General features: G+C 35.5%; 1 protein-coding gene across 1 annotated transcript in view; it reads right to left on the minus strand.

The window, feature by feature from the left end:
• The window catches only part of RELN (reelin), a 496,978-nt gene that overhangs the window by 188,802 nt on the left and 292,193 nt on the right, over positions 1 to 15,983 (minus strand). The window contains 1 exon segment of the mRNA XM_033088143.1: positions 9,419 to 9,564. Coding sequence (XP_032944034.1) covers positions 9,419 to 9,564 — 146 coding nt within the window.

The raw sequence follows: 15,983 nt of genomic DNA on the forward strand, positions 1-15,983 counted from the left end.
TCACATCGAAGAGGCTATAACAGAAATTGTTCTTGTTGGTCTATATGCAGTTTCGACTTTCAACGTTTATATGGAAGATTCGTTGGTCCCATTTCCCTGGTACAAGGAATCCAATACAAAATTGTTTTATTTGATTTTATATTACTTTTATTCTTAATTTTACTCCACTAGATAGCATTAAATTTTAAGAAAGAAATTTTGAATCAATTGTAGGTGTTTCCCACTTTGCAAGCAATGTCTTTTTATATTTAAGTAGCACTTAAATATAAATTATATTTAAATATTTAAGTAACACTTTGCATGCATTTTGAGCTCTCTATAATAAATCATCTCTCAGACCCTAAGTTATATAACGGCTGACCATTTGTGGAAACCATTTGACCTGTGCTCAAATTTTTTTCTATAATCTTAGATGAGCTGTTTTTAAATATATTTCTTGAAAGAGCTTCTTCAGAGCACATTTATAATGCAGTTAATAGGGTGTGGATGGTAGTATAACAGGATCGTTAGGACTAGAAGTTAGACAGAATTAGAAGTAAGTTAGCATCTAAGAGACTACTCTCTCTGACCATTTGAAAAAGTCAGCAAGGCCAAAGATAGCAAAGGATATTTGATCCCAGGGTAAGTCCTATTTGCTCTCTGGCATATTTTCCATGTCTTGCTGATGTGTGGGAATTCTGGGTATTCTGTCATATACAGGAAGTATTCGCCAGTAGATGCTTTTTGTTTTTATTTTTTAATTAGGGGAAGACTCTTCACAAAGTGATGCTTATGGCTTGGAAAAGGACACTTGCATAAGTTATTCTAAGAAGTACAGTTGGAAATATTTTTTTTGAAGTTTAAAGGAAGAAATTCAATTTTCTTTTTCAATTATGATAGCAATATTCTCATTATTGAAAACCTGGAAAACACAAATAGAAGAATAAAAAGTCACCCATAACCACGCTACTCCAGAGACAAGCACAATTATAATATTTTAGTGTATTTACTTCAAATATTTTTAAGTGTATATTTCCAGATAGTTGTGATAATATTGTATACATGTTTTTGTATTCTGCCCTTTTTCACTTACATTAACAATGTACACATTTTCCAGGTTCTTATTAACTCTATATACAGGCCATATAATATTTTAGTGTGTACATGCCATGCTGTATTTAGTCATTATTCTATTGTTGGATTTCAAAATACAGTAACAGATACTTTTATTCCTTAGCCCACTTAATGGGCCTGAGGAATTAAATGTTCAATTCCCTAATGTTCCTGGGTGTGTTCTAGAGTACAGATAACCCCAAGCTATGCTTCAAGGTGTCCGAGTTCTGCTCTTCCTTCCTATAAACTCCTGGATATTCAGGACTGTCTTATGGTCAGTGTGGATCACGTGATCTACCAAAGAAGGAATATGGAAATCAAAGACATGATGAAGAAGTGGGCATCTGAACATTTTGGTGCCAGCACCCTACTCTGATTCCTTCCACAGAAAAATCCTATCACTGGCCAGTGTTGTGCCAGGCTGTTGGGAATTAAATCACTTCAGAATTCAGATTTCATTCTCTTTTTTCCTGTGACGTTAGTAAAGTGGGTCCTCTCTTGGATAGGGAGCCAGTTGCTGTATTCTGGATGCTCATGTGGACAGCTCATACGGTTTGCAGAGGGGGAAGGGGCTATTAACCAATTCAAGAATGGCAGTGTCAAGAGCCAAAATGGCAGGTAATGAACTGCAACTTAAAGGAGGGTCTAGAACTTCTATGAATGAGTTCCAGAACAACTTTAGCATGTGGAGCTTATTTTTTTTTATTTGAAAAATTACTGTCCATATTTTTCAAAGATAAAAATAAATAGAAAGCAATGCTAGAACCTAGGTCAAAAACAAAGCGGAACAACTAAGAAGTAATCAGTGTCTTATAACAGCTTGCAACAAGTTTACTCTGATTCATTTTAGCACTTGCATGGTTTTAAAAGATATCCAATTATCATTTAACATTGTCTTTTTTCTTAATGACATATATCATTGGTTTATTTAGGGGTTTCATTGGCCTATTTAATTTTGTTTGTTTTCTTTTATACCTCATTAATTAATAAGAGCATAATTTTCTTTGAGCACCACTTTGGTCATATCTCATTACTGACAGTAATTATAGCTGAAATAACAACTAATTTTTAAGTTTTTTGATTACTTATTATGTGCCATGCTTTGTGCAAAGTGCTGTACATATACTGTTGCATGAAATATTCCTTTTCATGGGATAAAGACAGTTTCTTTAATAAGTGGTGCTGGCAAAACTGGACAGATAGATGCAAAAAAAAAATTGGACCACTTTCTTACACCATGTATAGAAATAAACTCAAAATGAATTAAAGAGTTAAATGTTAGACCTGAAACCATAAAACTCCTAGGAAAAAAACATAGGTTGCAAACTCAATGACATTGCTCTTATTTTTTTGGATATGTCTCCTTGAGCAAGCGAAACAAAAGCAAATTAATGGTACTATATCAAACTAAAGTTTTTGCACAGCAAAGGAAACCATCGACAAAATGAAAAGACAACCTACTGAATGGGAGAACATATTCGCCAATGATACATCTGATGAGAGGTTAATATCCAAAGTATATAAGGAGTAATCAGTGTCATACAACTTAATACCAAAAAACCAAACAATCCAATTAAAAAATGGGCAGAGGACCTGAATAGACATTTCTCCACAGAGGACATACAGATGGCCAATAGACATATGAAAAGATATTCAACATCACTAATCATCAGGAAATGCAAATCAAAACCACAATGAGATATCACCTCATACCTGACAGAATGGCCATCATAAATAAATCAACAAACGACAAGTATTGGAGAGGATGTGGAGAAAAGGGAACCTTTGTGCACTGTTGGTGGGATTGTAAATTAGTGCAGCCACTATGAAAAACAGTATGGAGATTCCTCAAAAAATTAAAAATAGAATTACCATATGACCGAGCAATTTTGACTATTTATCTGAAGAAAACAAAAACATTAATTTAAAGTATCCCTATATTTATTGCATTATTACTAGTAATAGCCAACATATGGAAGCAACCTAGATGTCCATCAAGAGATGAATGGATAAAGAAGAAGACACACACACACACACACACACACACACACACACACACACACACACACTATGGTATATTATTCCACAATAAAAAAGAATGAAATTTTGCCATTTGCAACAAGGAGGGACCTAGAAGGTGTTATGCTGAGTGAAGTAAGTCAGGCAGAGAAAGGCAAATACCGTATGATCTCACTTATATATAGAATCTAGAAAAACAAAAACAAACAAAAAAACCCCACAAAATAAATGAATAAACTAAACAGAAACAGATCCATAGATATAGAGAACAAGCTGATGGCTGCCAAAGAAGGGGTGGGGAAATGAGAATAACAAAAAGAAAGAGACCTTGGGCAAAGAAATAGGTGTAGATACTGGCAGGCGGCTTGGAAGGTGGCTGGAGCACACTGAAGTCATAACAACAAATCCTTTTTCAGCCCTGTTAATGCTTAAACTTACATTTTATTTCATCTGATTTGAATATCTGATATTAATATGCCTCCTTGCTTCTTTTGTTTCACATGCTTAATAAATTAGTATATTAGTTTCAACTTCTTGTGTTAGTTTAGTTTGGGTCTCTCATAAATAGAAAATATATAACTTATTTTTAAAAACTGTGAGAATCTCATTTAATAAATTAATATAACTCACTGAAATTGTGTTACTGATATGTTTAGATTGGTTCATGGCAATTTGTTTTCTGTTTACCCTGTTTTATATTTACTTTTTTTCACTTTCCTGAAATTTGCTGGACTAAGTCCTCTTTGTGCTATGCTAACTTAATGCTTTAGAAGTTACATATCCTATATTTGGCTTATTCATTTTTTTCCGACACACATATTTACCTACATAGTTTTCTATTAACATTAAGAGTTTAAGCAAGATATCCTCACTCCAAGCAAGTAAAGAACTTTGTCAGTATTTTAATCCTTATTCTTTCTCTTTTTTGTCAACCTCCCATTGTACCTCTCATGTTTAATTCCAAAGTTGTATTAAAATTTTTCAATAATATATACTTATTTAGACTGAACTATAAGCTTTACTTCTTTTACTTGCTCACTAGTCTTTCTTGAATCTCTCCTCTTCTTCTTGGGTTAATTTCCAGTCATACATCTAGTTATTCTTTCAGAGGGTAAACGTTCTGAAACTTGTATATCTGAAAAGGTTTCTATTTTCCTTATTACTTGAATGGTATTTTTTCTGGAATTATTTTATGTTCCAAATAATTTTCTCTCAAAAATAAAATAACTGCTTTTTTTTTTAAAAAAAAAAAAACACACAAAAAAACCTGATGCTTAAGGTTACCAAGGAAAGTATAATGAATCTCAACTAGAAACTTTTAGGATTTCCTCTTTTATCAGTGTTCTGAAGTTTACCCTTGATGGTTGAGGACTAGTATTTTTCTTCCATTCATCTTGCCAAATATTTTGATTCAGAGGATACTATGTCTTTTTTTTTCTTTCTTTCTTAAATCTCAGGCCCTTTTCTTCAATAATTTCTTTCAATATTTCATTCCGTATATTCCCTCTGACCTTTCCTTCTGGAATTCCTATTATTTTTAATGTTAGAAGGGCCAATTCTGCCCCCCCCCCCACTTTACATCTTGTTTCTTATATCTAATGGTGTTAATTTTGTAAAGATCTCCATACTCAAATTTCTAGCTCGCTAGTGTGTTCTACATCTATGCCTATTCTAATATTCGGGGGCGGGGGAATTCATTAAGTTTGCTTTAACAATCATATATTTTCATTTCTCATAGCTCATTTTTTTTTGCTTATAAAATCTGTTTTAATTTCACAAATGCAGTATGCTCTTATCTCTGAGGACATTAATTATACTTCTCATAAAATCTCCATTTGTTTGTTCTGCTACTTCCATTTTCTCAGTTTGTAGTTCTTTAGTTCAATGATTTATTTTTTTATTTTTTTTATTTTTATGGAATTGGTAAACCTGACATTTGATGATTCAAGATCTTTTGCTTAAATGTGTTTCTATTAGTCTCTCCTAGTTTTGGTGCAGACATACCCACCAACAGGGGGCAGATGTGACCTTGGATGGGAGCACGTGGAGGCTCTTCATTCCCTTCAAACCAGGAGACGTTTCCCGTCACCTGGCACCACCTGCTTCTCCATTCCAAGTGTCCACATTCACTGCTTGGTCCTGGGAGGAGACCTCTGCTTGGAAGTGTGTGTAGTGAGGGCTCAGTTACTGGCAGTACCTACGGCAGTACCTCAGAGCTCTGTCCTGTTCCTGCATCCAGAACCTGTGACCTGGAGCAGTGCTGGGACACTTCTGGTGGTGTCTCTCATCTGGTGTTGGGCTATAGTTCCCTCCTTCTATCACATTCCTTCCTCCTTTTTTGTGTAATTGTGTAATTGTGTAATTCCTTCTTTCTTGTGTAATCCTTCCTAATTCCTCATCTACCTAGAGCACGCTTTCTTGTTTTATAGTATTATTATAGATTCATTTGCTCATTTTCTGTAATTTCCAAGGATTTGGGGCAGGTGGGGAAGACTGGAACATGCTGTCTTCAATTATTCTCATATTTATTGCATCTGTGGCATTTCTCGTTAACATGAATACTCTGGTGATAGCAATAAAAAAAAGGTATTTTTAAAAAGTATGTCAATAGTAAAAACATACAATGTTTGCATTTAGGATGAAAGACAAGAATATCAATTCCATCTTATAGCAGTATGCTTTTCTCCAAAGCCTCTTCCCACCTAAAGACGGCCTCAGCTGGGTGAGATATGGTAGCTGATAATTAAATGATGTGTTTGTAAGGTTAGGCCAAAGTTCCGAAAGACTCATAAATTAGCAGTGTATTTATTAAAGTTTCTCTCTTGTTGAAGTAACAGATGTGTCTTTTTTAGAAAAAAGAACCTTTAAATTCCCACTTTAAAAAGCGAAACCTATCAATGTTGGATGTGGGACAGCACTGTGATGTGAAAGGCAACAGCTCTTGCATCCTTGGGATCTGAGATATTTGATCTTTGATTCATTGGTAAGAAAATAGGGATATTTGGGAAAGTGGTTTCCAAAAATGTCATAATGACTTAGTGGCTTTCTTTTCTTTCTCACTATTCATATGAAATGTTTTGAAAATATTATTAGAGAGGACTGCATATTCTTTTTTTCTCGCATAATTCTTATGCGAGGAAAAAACATAGTTAAAAGAGATAAAATATTATATCCATATTAATAATTTAATTTTTAAATTGTTTTTAAAAAGTGACCTCAAATCTATCGAAGTCAATCAACTCCAATGGCCACTCTTGAACACCACCTATGTTTTCCACCTATTTTAGCAGATGAGCTTATAATGATAAATTGTCTATGTGGGTGGTGATGGCTGAGGAGAAGAATGAGAAAAATATTCTGTAAACCTGGCTGAGAAAACAAAACATATCAAGAATTTCACTACCAGATTCCTAATCTGTTTTTCTGTCATCTCTTAGGTAAAAGTGTTTCACATTGATTCTGTGACACAATTCTTTTTCCCCAGAAGCTATGATTAAAAATGATTATAACAGCATTCTTTTCTAGACCAATACAGTAGCATTTGGGACTGGGTGAGTGTGGGGAGGGGACACAGATACACACACACACCCTACTACGGACTAAACCAGCATTTTTATCATCACCCCAAACACAGAAAATGCTAGGTCCTCTCATTATCCTTTTATACCTTTATAACATATTGTCAACTTAGTAACTGAGCCACCAGATGGAAGCATAAATGAGATAATTCTGGGGGGTGTGGCCTGACATGCTAGGGGAAGAGCCTTAAATAAACCAAGGTGTGATGTGGTTGCTAGGATAATTAAACTACCTTTAGAATCTAGATGAATTAATTGTATACCAATTAGAGTGGCACAGGTGCTATTGTCAAGTACATTATCCTATATTATTGGAACTGAAAACTGCCAGAAAGTATCGGCCTCGTAACCGTGACCAAATCCTGATATATACTCAGTCCTGAGCAATGTCCAAAGAGCAGAACTGAAACCATCTGAGACATTGAGTGACTGGAATTTGCTCTGATGTTCCTCTGTGTCCATATTGATTTTAGCTATTTTTTTAGGTATAAATACTTTTGTGCTATGTTGTTGCTGTTGTTTTGGAGGATGGATGATTTGTTTTGGCCACAAATTTTCTTGTATTATTAGTATTCTGTGAAAATGGAGTGTGTACGTGTGTGTGTGTGTGTGTGTGTGTGTGTGTGTGTGTAGTGTACTAGTCCAGCTATATCTCTGGACTCGGACATTAATTTTCTAAAATATGTTTAGTTTCTTCTACTATCAAATCAATTCCTTTCTAAGCTTAATTCATGGATGGGTTTTCTGCGTCTTTGTACTAAGTCTCCACTGTTACTAGCAGGGAGCATTTCTTTTGTTCTTATATAAATAGGATATGATGATACAACACACTAAAAAAAATGGAAGAGGTCATTCTGGGAAAGAAAATAGGTGAAAATAAACTATCTGTCTCCTCCAAATAAGAGAAGTGACACTGAAGACTCTGAGCTTTACTGGAGAGACGGCGAGACGGAAAACACTGGAATTTATGTGGAATGGTACTACAGGGATTAAACTTGTGTTGCTCTCTCTGCTTTATCAGGGTGGGGGCTGGTATCACTGGGGGGCGTCATCTGAGTCCCCAGGGGATGTGGTTCTCACTGAAGTGGATGACTCTTCACTGCTTCATGGACGGTGTTAGCTTGGAGAAATGAAGGAGTGGGGGTCAAGAAATCTCTTCTGCTTCAAAATTTGGGAACCCTTCCTAGGCAGCTAAGCTCCATAACCAGGAAGGGTATTGTTTTGTGGTCAGAAAGAAAGAAGTGATATGCTGGTGAGGGATCCTTTCTCTCCAGAAGATCCATAACGAAGCCTTGTGTACATTGCCAAAGTTCGGGACCCAATCAAAGTCCTTTGGTCTGTGAGGGGAGCGGAATGAGCCCTGGGTAGTGTACGGAAGGAAAGCGGCCGGGCAGGGTCCTGGAGGTGAAAAACGGGAGCAGTGGTTTGCTGGTCCCTCAAGAAGCTCCAGGAGTGACACTGGGCATGGAACTTCAAGGGTGACAGGAACATAAGAAGGACTTTGTGGAGTAAAGTGCCTGAGCATTGGTGCGAGGCCCAGAGAGGGTGGGGTCCTCCAAAGTGTCAGCCTCCTTCCCGGCCAGACCCGAGAGACTACCCTGGGGCAAAGCTGAGCAGAGCTGGGGCAGGCAGAGTAGGAATCTAGCTTTCAGCAGTGAGAGACCTGAGGTGGAAGGACGATAACAGCAGGCGCGGCAACTCCGGCTGCTGCTTCGATTTCCCTCTTACTGGGTCTGAATCAGTTCCCAGGCAACACACAGGAAGCGGGGAGCCCAAGCCAGCACTAACTACTGCCTCTTGCCACTCAGGCACTTCGAATTTCCATCCTGTTTTGATTTAGTTTGTTGAAATCAGAGAGACATGACTATATCTCCAATGTTGTGTTATGAAAAAGTTTCTCATAGTTAACGGTTCAATTACTGTTATTTAATATTCATCATGAAAATAAAGTTATTTCATTCACTCTCATTGTAGTGTTAGAAAACAGACACTAAACAACAGGACCTGGTATGTTTACTGCAAAAAGAAAAGCCAGGTAAGAACCAAGAAATTTCTAGAATTTTCTCCCCACTTACACTACCTGCTGAATTTTGATTCTCTGAATCTGTTAATATTTTTTAACTTGAACTTCTGAAAATTCTGCTTGATTAATAGGAGATATCTTAGAGATACAGGACCCAGAAGAAGGCACATAGTTCAGAATGGCCAGAAAATACTACCCAGCAAACCATTCGCATTGCACTTCTACTGTAACCTCAGCCCCATATTTCTCCTTAAAAAGCCCTCAAAGATAAATTTTACCTCTTAAACAATTTTTTTTTTTAGATCAGAACCACATTCCACTGAATACCAGGTAGCAGCATCTATAAATCTCAGATTTTAGGAAGACAACTGAAAGTCTCAATATAATTGTGGAGAAAAGATTTTATACTCTATACACTTTGAAAAAAAATGTTCTCCCATTAAAAGCTGAATAAACAAAGATGACATATAAGTAATTCAACTGAAGATAAAAGTATTTCCCATCACAAATTTTTAATATGCATAAAAATAGCTGATTACTAATAAAGGATGGTTAGGGTAAGTGTAACCCTTTTGGCTCGTCAGATTTTAAGAATCATCAGCATTGCTTTTAACCATGCTTTGCTATTCAACAATATGCATTTAAAACATGTCCAGTGGAATAAATGTAAGTGCTATACACAGCATGGGAGATAACAATTACTTACCCCGTAGGCTGGCTCTCAAATTCTTCTGACCACTGCTCCTGAATATCCTCGGTAGAAAGATCTACGTCCCTGGTGGTGGCAAAATTAAACTCACTGCCTTCATTTCCATGGAAATAAATGGAGTTCCCATCTGACTGACAGCTATGCTGTAGATAAAGAGAGAGCATGGGGTGGCTGTTGAATTGGTTTTGTAGCTGGATCTGTCTTACTCATGTATAATTAGAGTTTTTAGAAAAGTCATTATATTATTCCCTCTATGATGGACTCTCAAATCAAAAGAGCTTGTTACCTCTCTTTTTTTTGGTCTTGTTTAATTCAATTACAATTTCTTTCTAACTTATTAAGTTATCATAAAAAAGGAGTCAAGAGGCCATTTGAGCTTTGCCACCTCAGCCTTCAGTATGAAACAAGAATATTTTAATTGGAACGATTTCCCATCTTTACCATACTCCTTGTGAGAATTAAGTGCGATAATGACTTGTCATAGATTTTCAATACTGTGGCTATGGGCTGAATTGTACTGACCTTTTCAATATTCCCTGTATTTCTGGCTTGCCATTCAAGCCTTTCACAATTTATCTGTAAATGGGATATGAGTAGAATAGCCCACTAATCAAAACATGGAATACAGAAAAGGTCAAAGTAATCCCTAATATGAGCATATATTCTCAGCTACCTTTTGATTGAAGGTTTCTGACCAGACCTAAGAAGTATGTGATATCCCCAATGAGGAGCTGGGAAATCACAAACTTTGGTATTCTCCAAAAGGACTCTAGGTTTACAAAGTATAAGGAAAAAGAATTTCTTGTGACACTTTTTTTAACCTATATTTTTTCAGCTTAAAGTGAATAATCAAAGGCAAGATCAAACACTGGAGCTGAGTAAACTGAGCACTTACTTTTTTTTTTTTACTTTTAAAAAATGTGATGTTTCCATTAATCACTTTTTGGTAATAAGTCATATATGGAGAAGTGCTAATAAATGAAAGCTCAAGCATTCTTTTAAGTTTTATATGCTCTTAAAATAAAATACATATGAAGAAAAATAGTTGCACAGAAAATACCAGTTACTATAAGTTCTGTAGGGCAGGGATCATGTACATTTTATTCTGTGCTGTATTTTTAGCCCAGTGCTTGACATATAGTAGGAATTCAAAAATATTCATTGAATAATTCAATAAATAAGTGAATAAATGATATGGCTATGCCTTTTCAGATAATCAATGAATCTTTTATGGAGAACTCACCATATAGAAGGCATTAAGGAAGGTAGTGGGAAGAACGGGTTTATAACGAAGTATAACAATACGTGACCTTTGCTCTCAGAAAAATCCCCATCTAGTAGAGATATATCAAAGGCAGGTCTCAATGCTAGGCAACATGGTAAATGCTAATGAGCAAGAGAGGGTAGGAATTGTGTCCAGGGCTGGTCTAGGTGAGCAGGCAACTGATTTTAAAAGTGTGGATAGAAATCCTAGTTGGATGACAAATACGAATGAATGATAAAAGTGATAGGTAGGTATGATGTTCAGAATTAGACTTTAGCCTGACAGTAAAGGATCTTAAGAGTAAAGGTATTCTAAGAGATTTCTACAATATTCTGTTGGCAGTGGTGTTCTAGAATAGGGGAAGTGATGTGTGCAAGGAAATGTTTTATGATAATTAAGCTGATTAAGGCTGGTAAAGTCAATTGCGGGAGGAATCAAACTAGTATATTGAAAGAGTAAATAAAGCTTTCAGAAGGTCCTGTAAGTTCAAGAGAGACAGAGCATATGATCTTAGGGGCGTCATTTCACAGCACTAAGATATCCACTGGGCCTGTCATCACTATGGATACGTCATAGTGTGTGGCATGCATCACCGGCTTCAGAACCTTCCTCACACCACAATAAATACAGATAATTCAAGGATGCCATATGCTGTATATGTTCATTGTATACAATCTTTAACCCATACACATTGATCAAAACTAGGATTCAGTTTTAGTTAATAGTATATAGAAACTATCAAGCTGAGACAAACCCAAGGATCTTCTACTACTGTGCATACTGTAAAGACAACAAATGCTGAGGAGAATCACAAAGGTTACTTTTCTAATAATAAACCCACTGCACTCTAAATAATGTTTTTCACAATTATCTTCACATCCTGGAATCCTGCACAAACAATCCTGGCCTATGTTTATCTGGAATTAAGATAAGGACTCTGATATCAATGAAAATGATACATTAAGTCATTATCCAAGAAAATGACATAAGTGAAATATTTATACATGTGAACAGGGTTATTTGTATTACTATTTAAAAGGATATATTTGTGTAATAAAAATAATGACTCACTTAACATGAAATGTTGGTCATTTCTGGTTAAATATCAATTTAATTATTTCAATTTTGGTTCCATTTACCTCAGAATTGTTTGTTAATATTTTAAGACTCTGTGTTATACATAATATGTTTCACTACTCCAAGATTTATATTATTAACATATTTGATGCGTATTTTAATTTAGTTGAGATTGAAATTTTATGTAAAAGATCATTCTAAAACTGGATAGCATATTGTTAAACTCGTTTCAGAAAATTAAAATGACTTGGTGTTTTAGGAAACTGAAAGTATATTTTAAATGATCTTTTGTTAGTTATTTTGCTGTTACTAAACACATTTGATAGTTGAATAGACCATTTGTAATTGTAAAACTATTGAAAATTCTCTATTAAATATACATCTTTGTCATTATAATCACAATAGTGCCACCATATGAAACACAGGTGATAATTACCATATCAAGAGTGAAGAAAGCAACCTGAAAAAAATTAACACTCACTTTGTGTGTTAACCAATTTTTGTACTAGTAGGATCTAAAAACTAGTAGAACCTGTCTTTGGCAAGTTTCCATGAAGGATAAAATGATATCATTTTTGTAGTTTTATTATTTTTATAGAGAAGAAACTGTTCTTTACCAATTTGTAGTAAAAGAAGAATACTCAGTATCAAATCTAAATTCAAACAGCGCAGTGGTTTATACAAGTCAGTGTTCATCTTTGCACTGAGAACATCCTAATCCCATCACGTTTAAAGGAAGATTATTCAGTTAGCTCTATTCTCTCTTCCCAATAGACCCCATGTCCTGGTGTGGTGGGGGGAAGAAGTATTGCTCTTTGACTATTCCCTCCTTCACAGGCTTAATACAGTTGCCACGTTATCAAATAAAGGTCGACACACCCTGAGTAAACAGCCGCAGCTCAAGGGGAGGCAACTCAGCCTTCCCTAACACATAGCAAGATAGGGCTGCCATTTTCTGGGTAGCAGGGCCTGGAGATGAACAGAACCCACACACGGATGACTTGTTTTGCTCCCCACCACATTAAAGAGATTGAGATATGATTTCTGCCTTAGCCATTCGGAATAGAACCCAATGTTTTCCAAGCTTGACGTAAGGGTGATATGAGCCGGCAGGGTAATATTAGGACTAACAGATAGGGGATAGTCTGTGACACTGGTGAATTCCTCAGACGTATGAGCAGGAATGGGCAGAAATGGGCCAACTGAGAAGCTGATTATGTGCAGGACCTGCATTTAAGAATCCTGCAGAGGGTAGGGGGCCACTTTAAGGTTCTCATTCTGAGGATTCCTTAGTCAATTACAAAGCAAGTTAGCGATTCACGCTAATTCTATTTTAGGAGTGGTCACAGGGGCCTCAATGTCTTAGAATTGGCTTGGTTTCCCAGATGCTCTCCAAACTAAGAATTGATGCCTGAATGTGTCTGGATTGAGATAGAATCCCTGGGTCTCTGCTTGTTTGAGCGTGCATTTCTGCCTCTGAGCAGAATCCATGGCCTATTCGGTTAGGGGTGGCTTGAACTTTCTCCTAGAGCATACCTCCATGAATTCAGCACTTGACATGAATCAAGGAGATTACGACTGGAAAAGAGATTTTTAAAATGAGATGGATTTCAATGTAAAGATATATCAACAACATATTAAGCAAAGAAAATTTGTTGCCCAATTAGTATAGTTTAAAATATATTTCTGTTTGTATGTGTACATATGTATATTAAACTATATTCAAATAAAATTTTAAAAAAAGACTGGAAAACAACAAAATACTGGAAACCAAAACTGATCAAGATGATAAGGAATGAAAACTCAGTTACTATCCATCCTCAAGGAATTTGGGGCTTGGAATCAGAAGGCGTGTTCCAACACATTTCTCTACTTAATGGCTACACTGTTTTGCACATGTCATTTAACCCCTCTATGCCTCAGTTTCTCAGGCCATAGAATGGAGCCAATAATATCTATTCCCTAGTGATGATGTTAGCACAAATAATATTATATGTGGAAGTGATTTTTGGAAACTTCTAAATAAAACAATAAGTAAATAATTGTTGTTTTATTTCTGAATATGTGCTATTTCTAAAAATAAGCTATTATATTCCATACTCTTAGCAGTAGATGTAGAGAAATCCAAGACTATTTAAATCTATTTTTAATTGTGTTTCTCATTACAAAAGTCATTAAAATTCTTCAGATCAACTTAAAATCTTTAGTAAAATGTTAAAGAATATTTCCCACAATACAATATGGTAAAAATACTGCAAATACTCTTTCATTTTCAGGGCAAATAGAACCATCAATTAGAAATTTAAAAGCCCTCCAAATTTTGGCAGATTACCAAACATTCTCCTAAGACAGGAAAACTTAATAATGCAAGATGTCTGTTGCCACTTTTCTTACAGATGCATTGTATAACATCAATGTACTATGTTAAAAATCCAAACAAAACATGCATTGAAAGTATAAAAATAATTTCAGGAAATTGCTCTCAGTGATTTTAATACCCAGCTGTTTTTGTTCAGCATTTATTCACTCATGTCATTTATATGCAATAACAACGAAAATCTAAACAATTTCAAAAGACTCTTGCTATGACAAAAAGAAGAATATTTTGGAATTCAGGACTATTTTATTTTGAGTATAATAAACAATCTCTCGGGTTTTCTTGAGCAAGTAATTATAAATAGCGTGTGACTTCCTGAGTCATAGCTTTTGATTGACTTATGGTGAGTATATATCAAGGAACTAGCATTTATTCTGGGTAAAATTAAGGTATAAATTCTGCAGATGACTCTAAATAGTTATTTCTATTTCTAGCCCTCCCGACATAATTAATTAAAGCTATTTTTACTTTGTTTCATTATTTTAGCATTGATCAATCCCATATACTTTATACTTCTAAGTACTAGCAATCTCCAATTATTTAAAAAATCCCTTAAACATAGTCTTTATTTGTTTCTATTTGTCAATGAAAAATATTTTCCTACTCTGCTATTATATGGGTTTCTTTTTACCGAAAAGCAGAACACAGTGTAACTAAGTGACAAGAATTTGCCATTCAGAAAAGCGTCAACAGGAAACATCAGTGCAAATTCCTCAATACACAGGTCCTTGGCCACAATTCAGGACAGCATTTTTCTAAGGTTGTTCCCTATACTCTGCTGAAAATGTTAATGACTTCACCTCTGTACTTGTAAAAATACTTGCAATCGCCTTCACCACAGTTTAATTAGGTTTTCATCAAAGATGAACACGGAGGCACCTCTTAATATGATCTCCCCAGGGTCTAATGGCCCTGATGATTCTTTCAAGCATCTGTAGCCTTGCAATTTATTTTTTTTTTTTACAATATCCTTTTTGTTGGAATGAGTATACTGGGCATTTGGGCAATGCCAGCTTGTAGAGAGCTGGTGGCAGATGGAATGAAATCTGCCTGGTATGCCTTCCCCTCCACATGAGCAGAGAGCCATCCATTTCCTCCATTAAGGAGTTGTCACTCAGCCCACCCAGCTGGAAGACTGTTTTTTGATAGCCAAGCTGGCTGGTGGCAGACAATTCAGATACAAAGTGCACTTTAAAAGGAAGCTAAAACATCATTTGTAGGAAAATTGAAAATGCATGGCTTCCACCACAGCCAATTTTTTAATGACTGTAATATTTTAAGTGATTATTTTTGCCACTTCAGATTGCTCCTTAGAGAGGAGAGGTTTTTTAATTAAAATCTAGGCAATGCAAACAGATGAGATATGAGAAGCGGAGAATGAGAAATAAGATGAATAAAATTAATTAAAATGGCATTGTTGGCAGAGCCATAAATTAGCCACTATCTGGCTGGAAATAAAATACATTGGTATAGTAGTTTCTGGATTAAAACGAGATGTGTGATTGAGTGATTGGAAATTGACTGACTTATAGCTTACATATTACCATTTCCTAAGCCCACAATGCCATACCTTTATCATATAGAAATACATATTTCCTCTATCATTTTCAATGGTCTTTAGAGGTATAGACTTTCATGCTATTAAAAAAATCAAAATGAGGAAAAAAATGATTTCCTTCATGAGGTAAAATGAGTTTCTGTCATTTTCCACACATTCAATTTCTAGGAAATTTAATACCAGTTAAAAACCTGAAAACTTGGCTATGAACATGGTCCAGGTGCAGGAGGGATGACGTGCAGTTTCTCTAGTCAACACAATAGATGCAGCCACGGTGAGTGAATTG

Source organism: Rhinolophus ferrumequinum, chromosome 20 (assembly GCF_004115265.2).
Source record: "Rhinolophus ferrumequinum isolate MPI-CBG mRhiFer1 chromosome 20, mRhiFer1_v1.p, whole genome shotgun sequence".
In the NCBI taxonomy this organism is placed as follows: Eukaryota; Metazoa; Chordata; class Mammalia; order Chiroptera; family Rhinolophidae; genus Rhinolophus; species Rhinolophus ferrumequinum.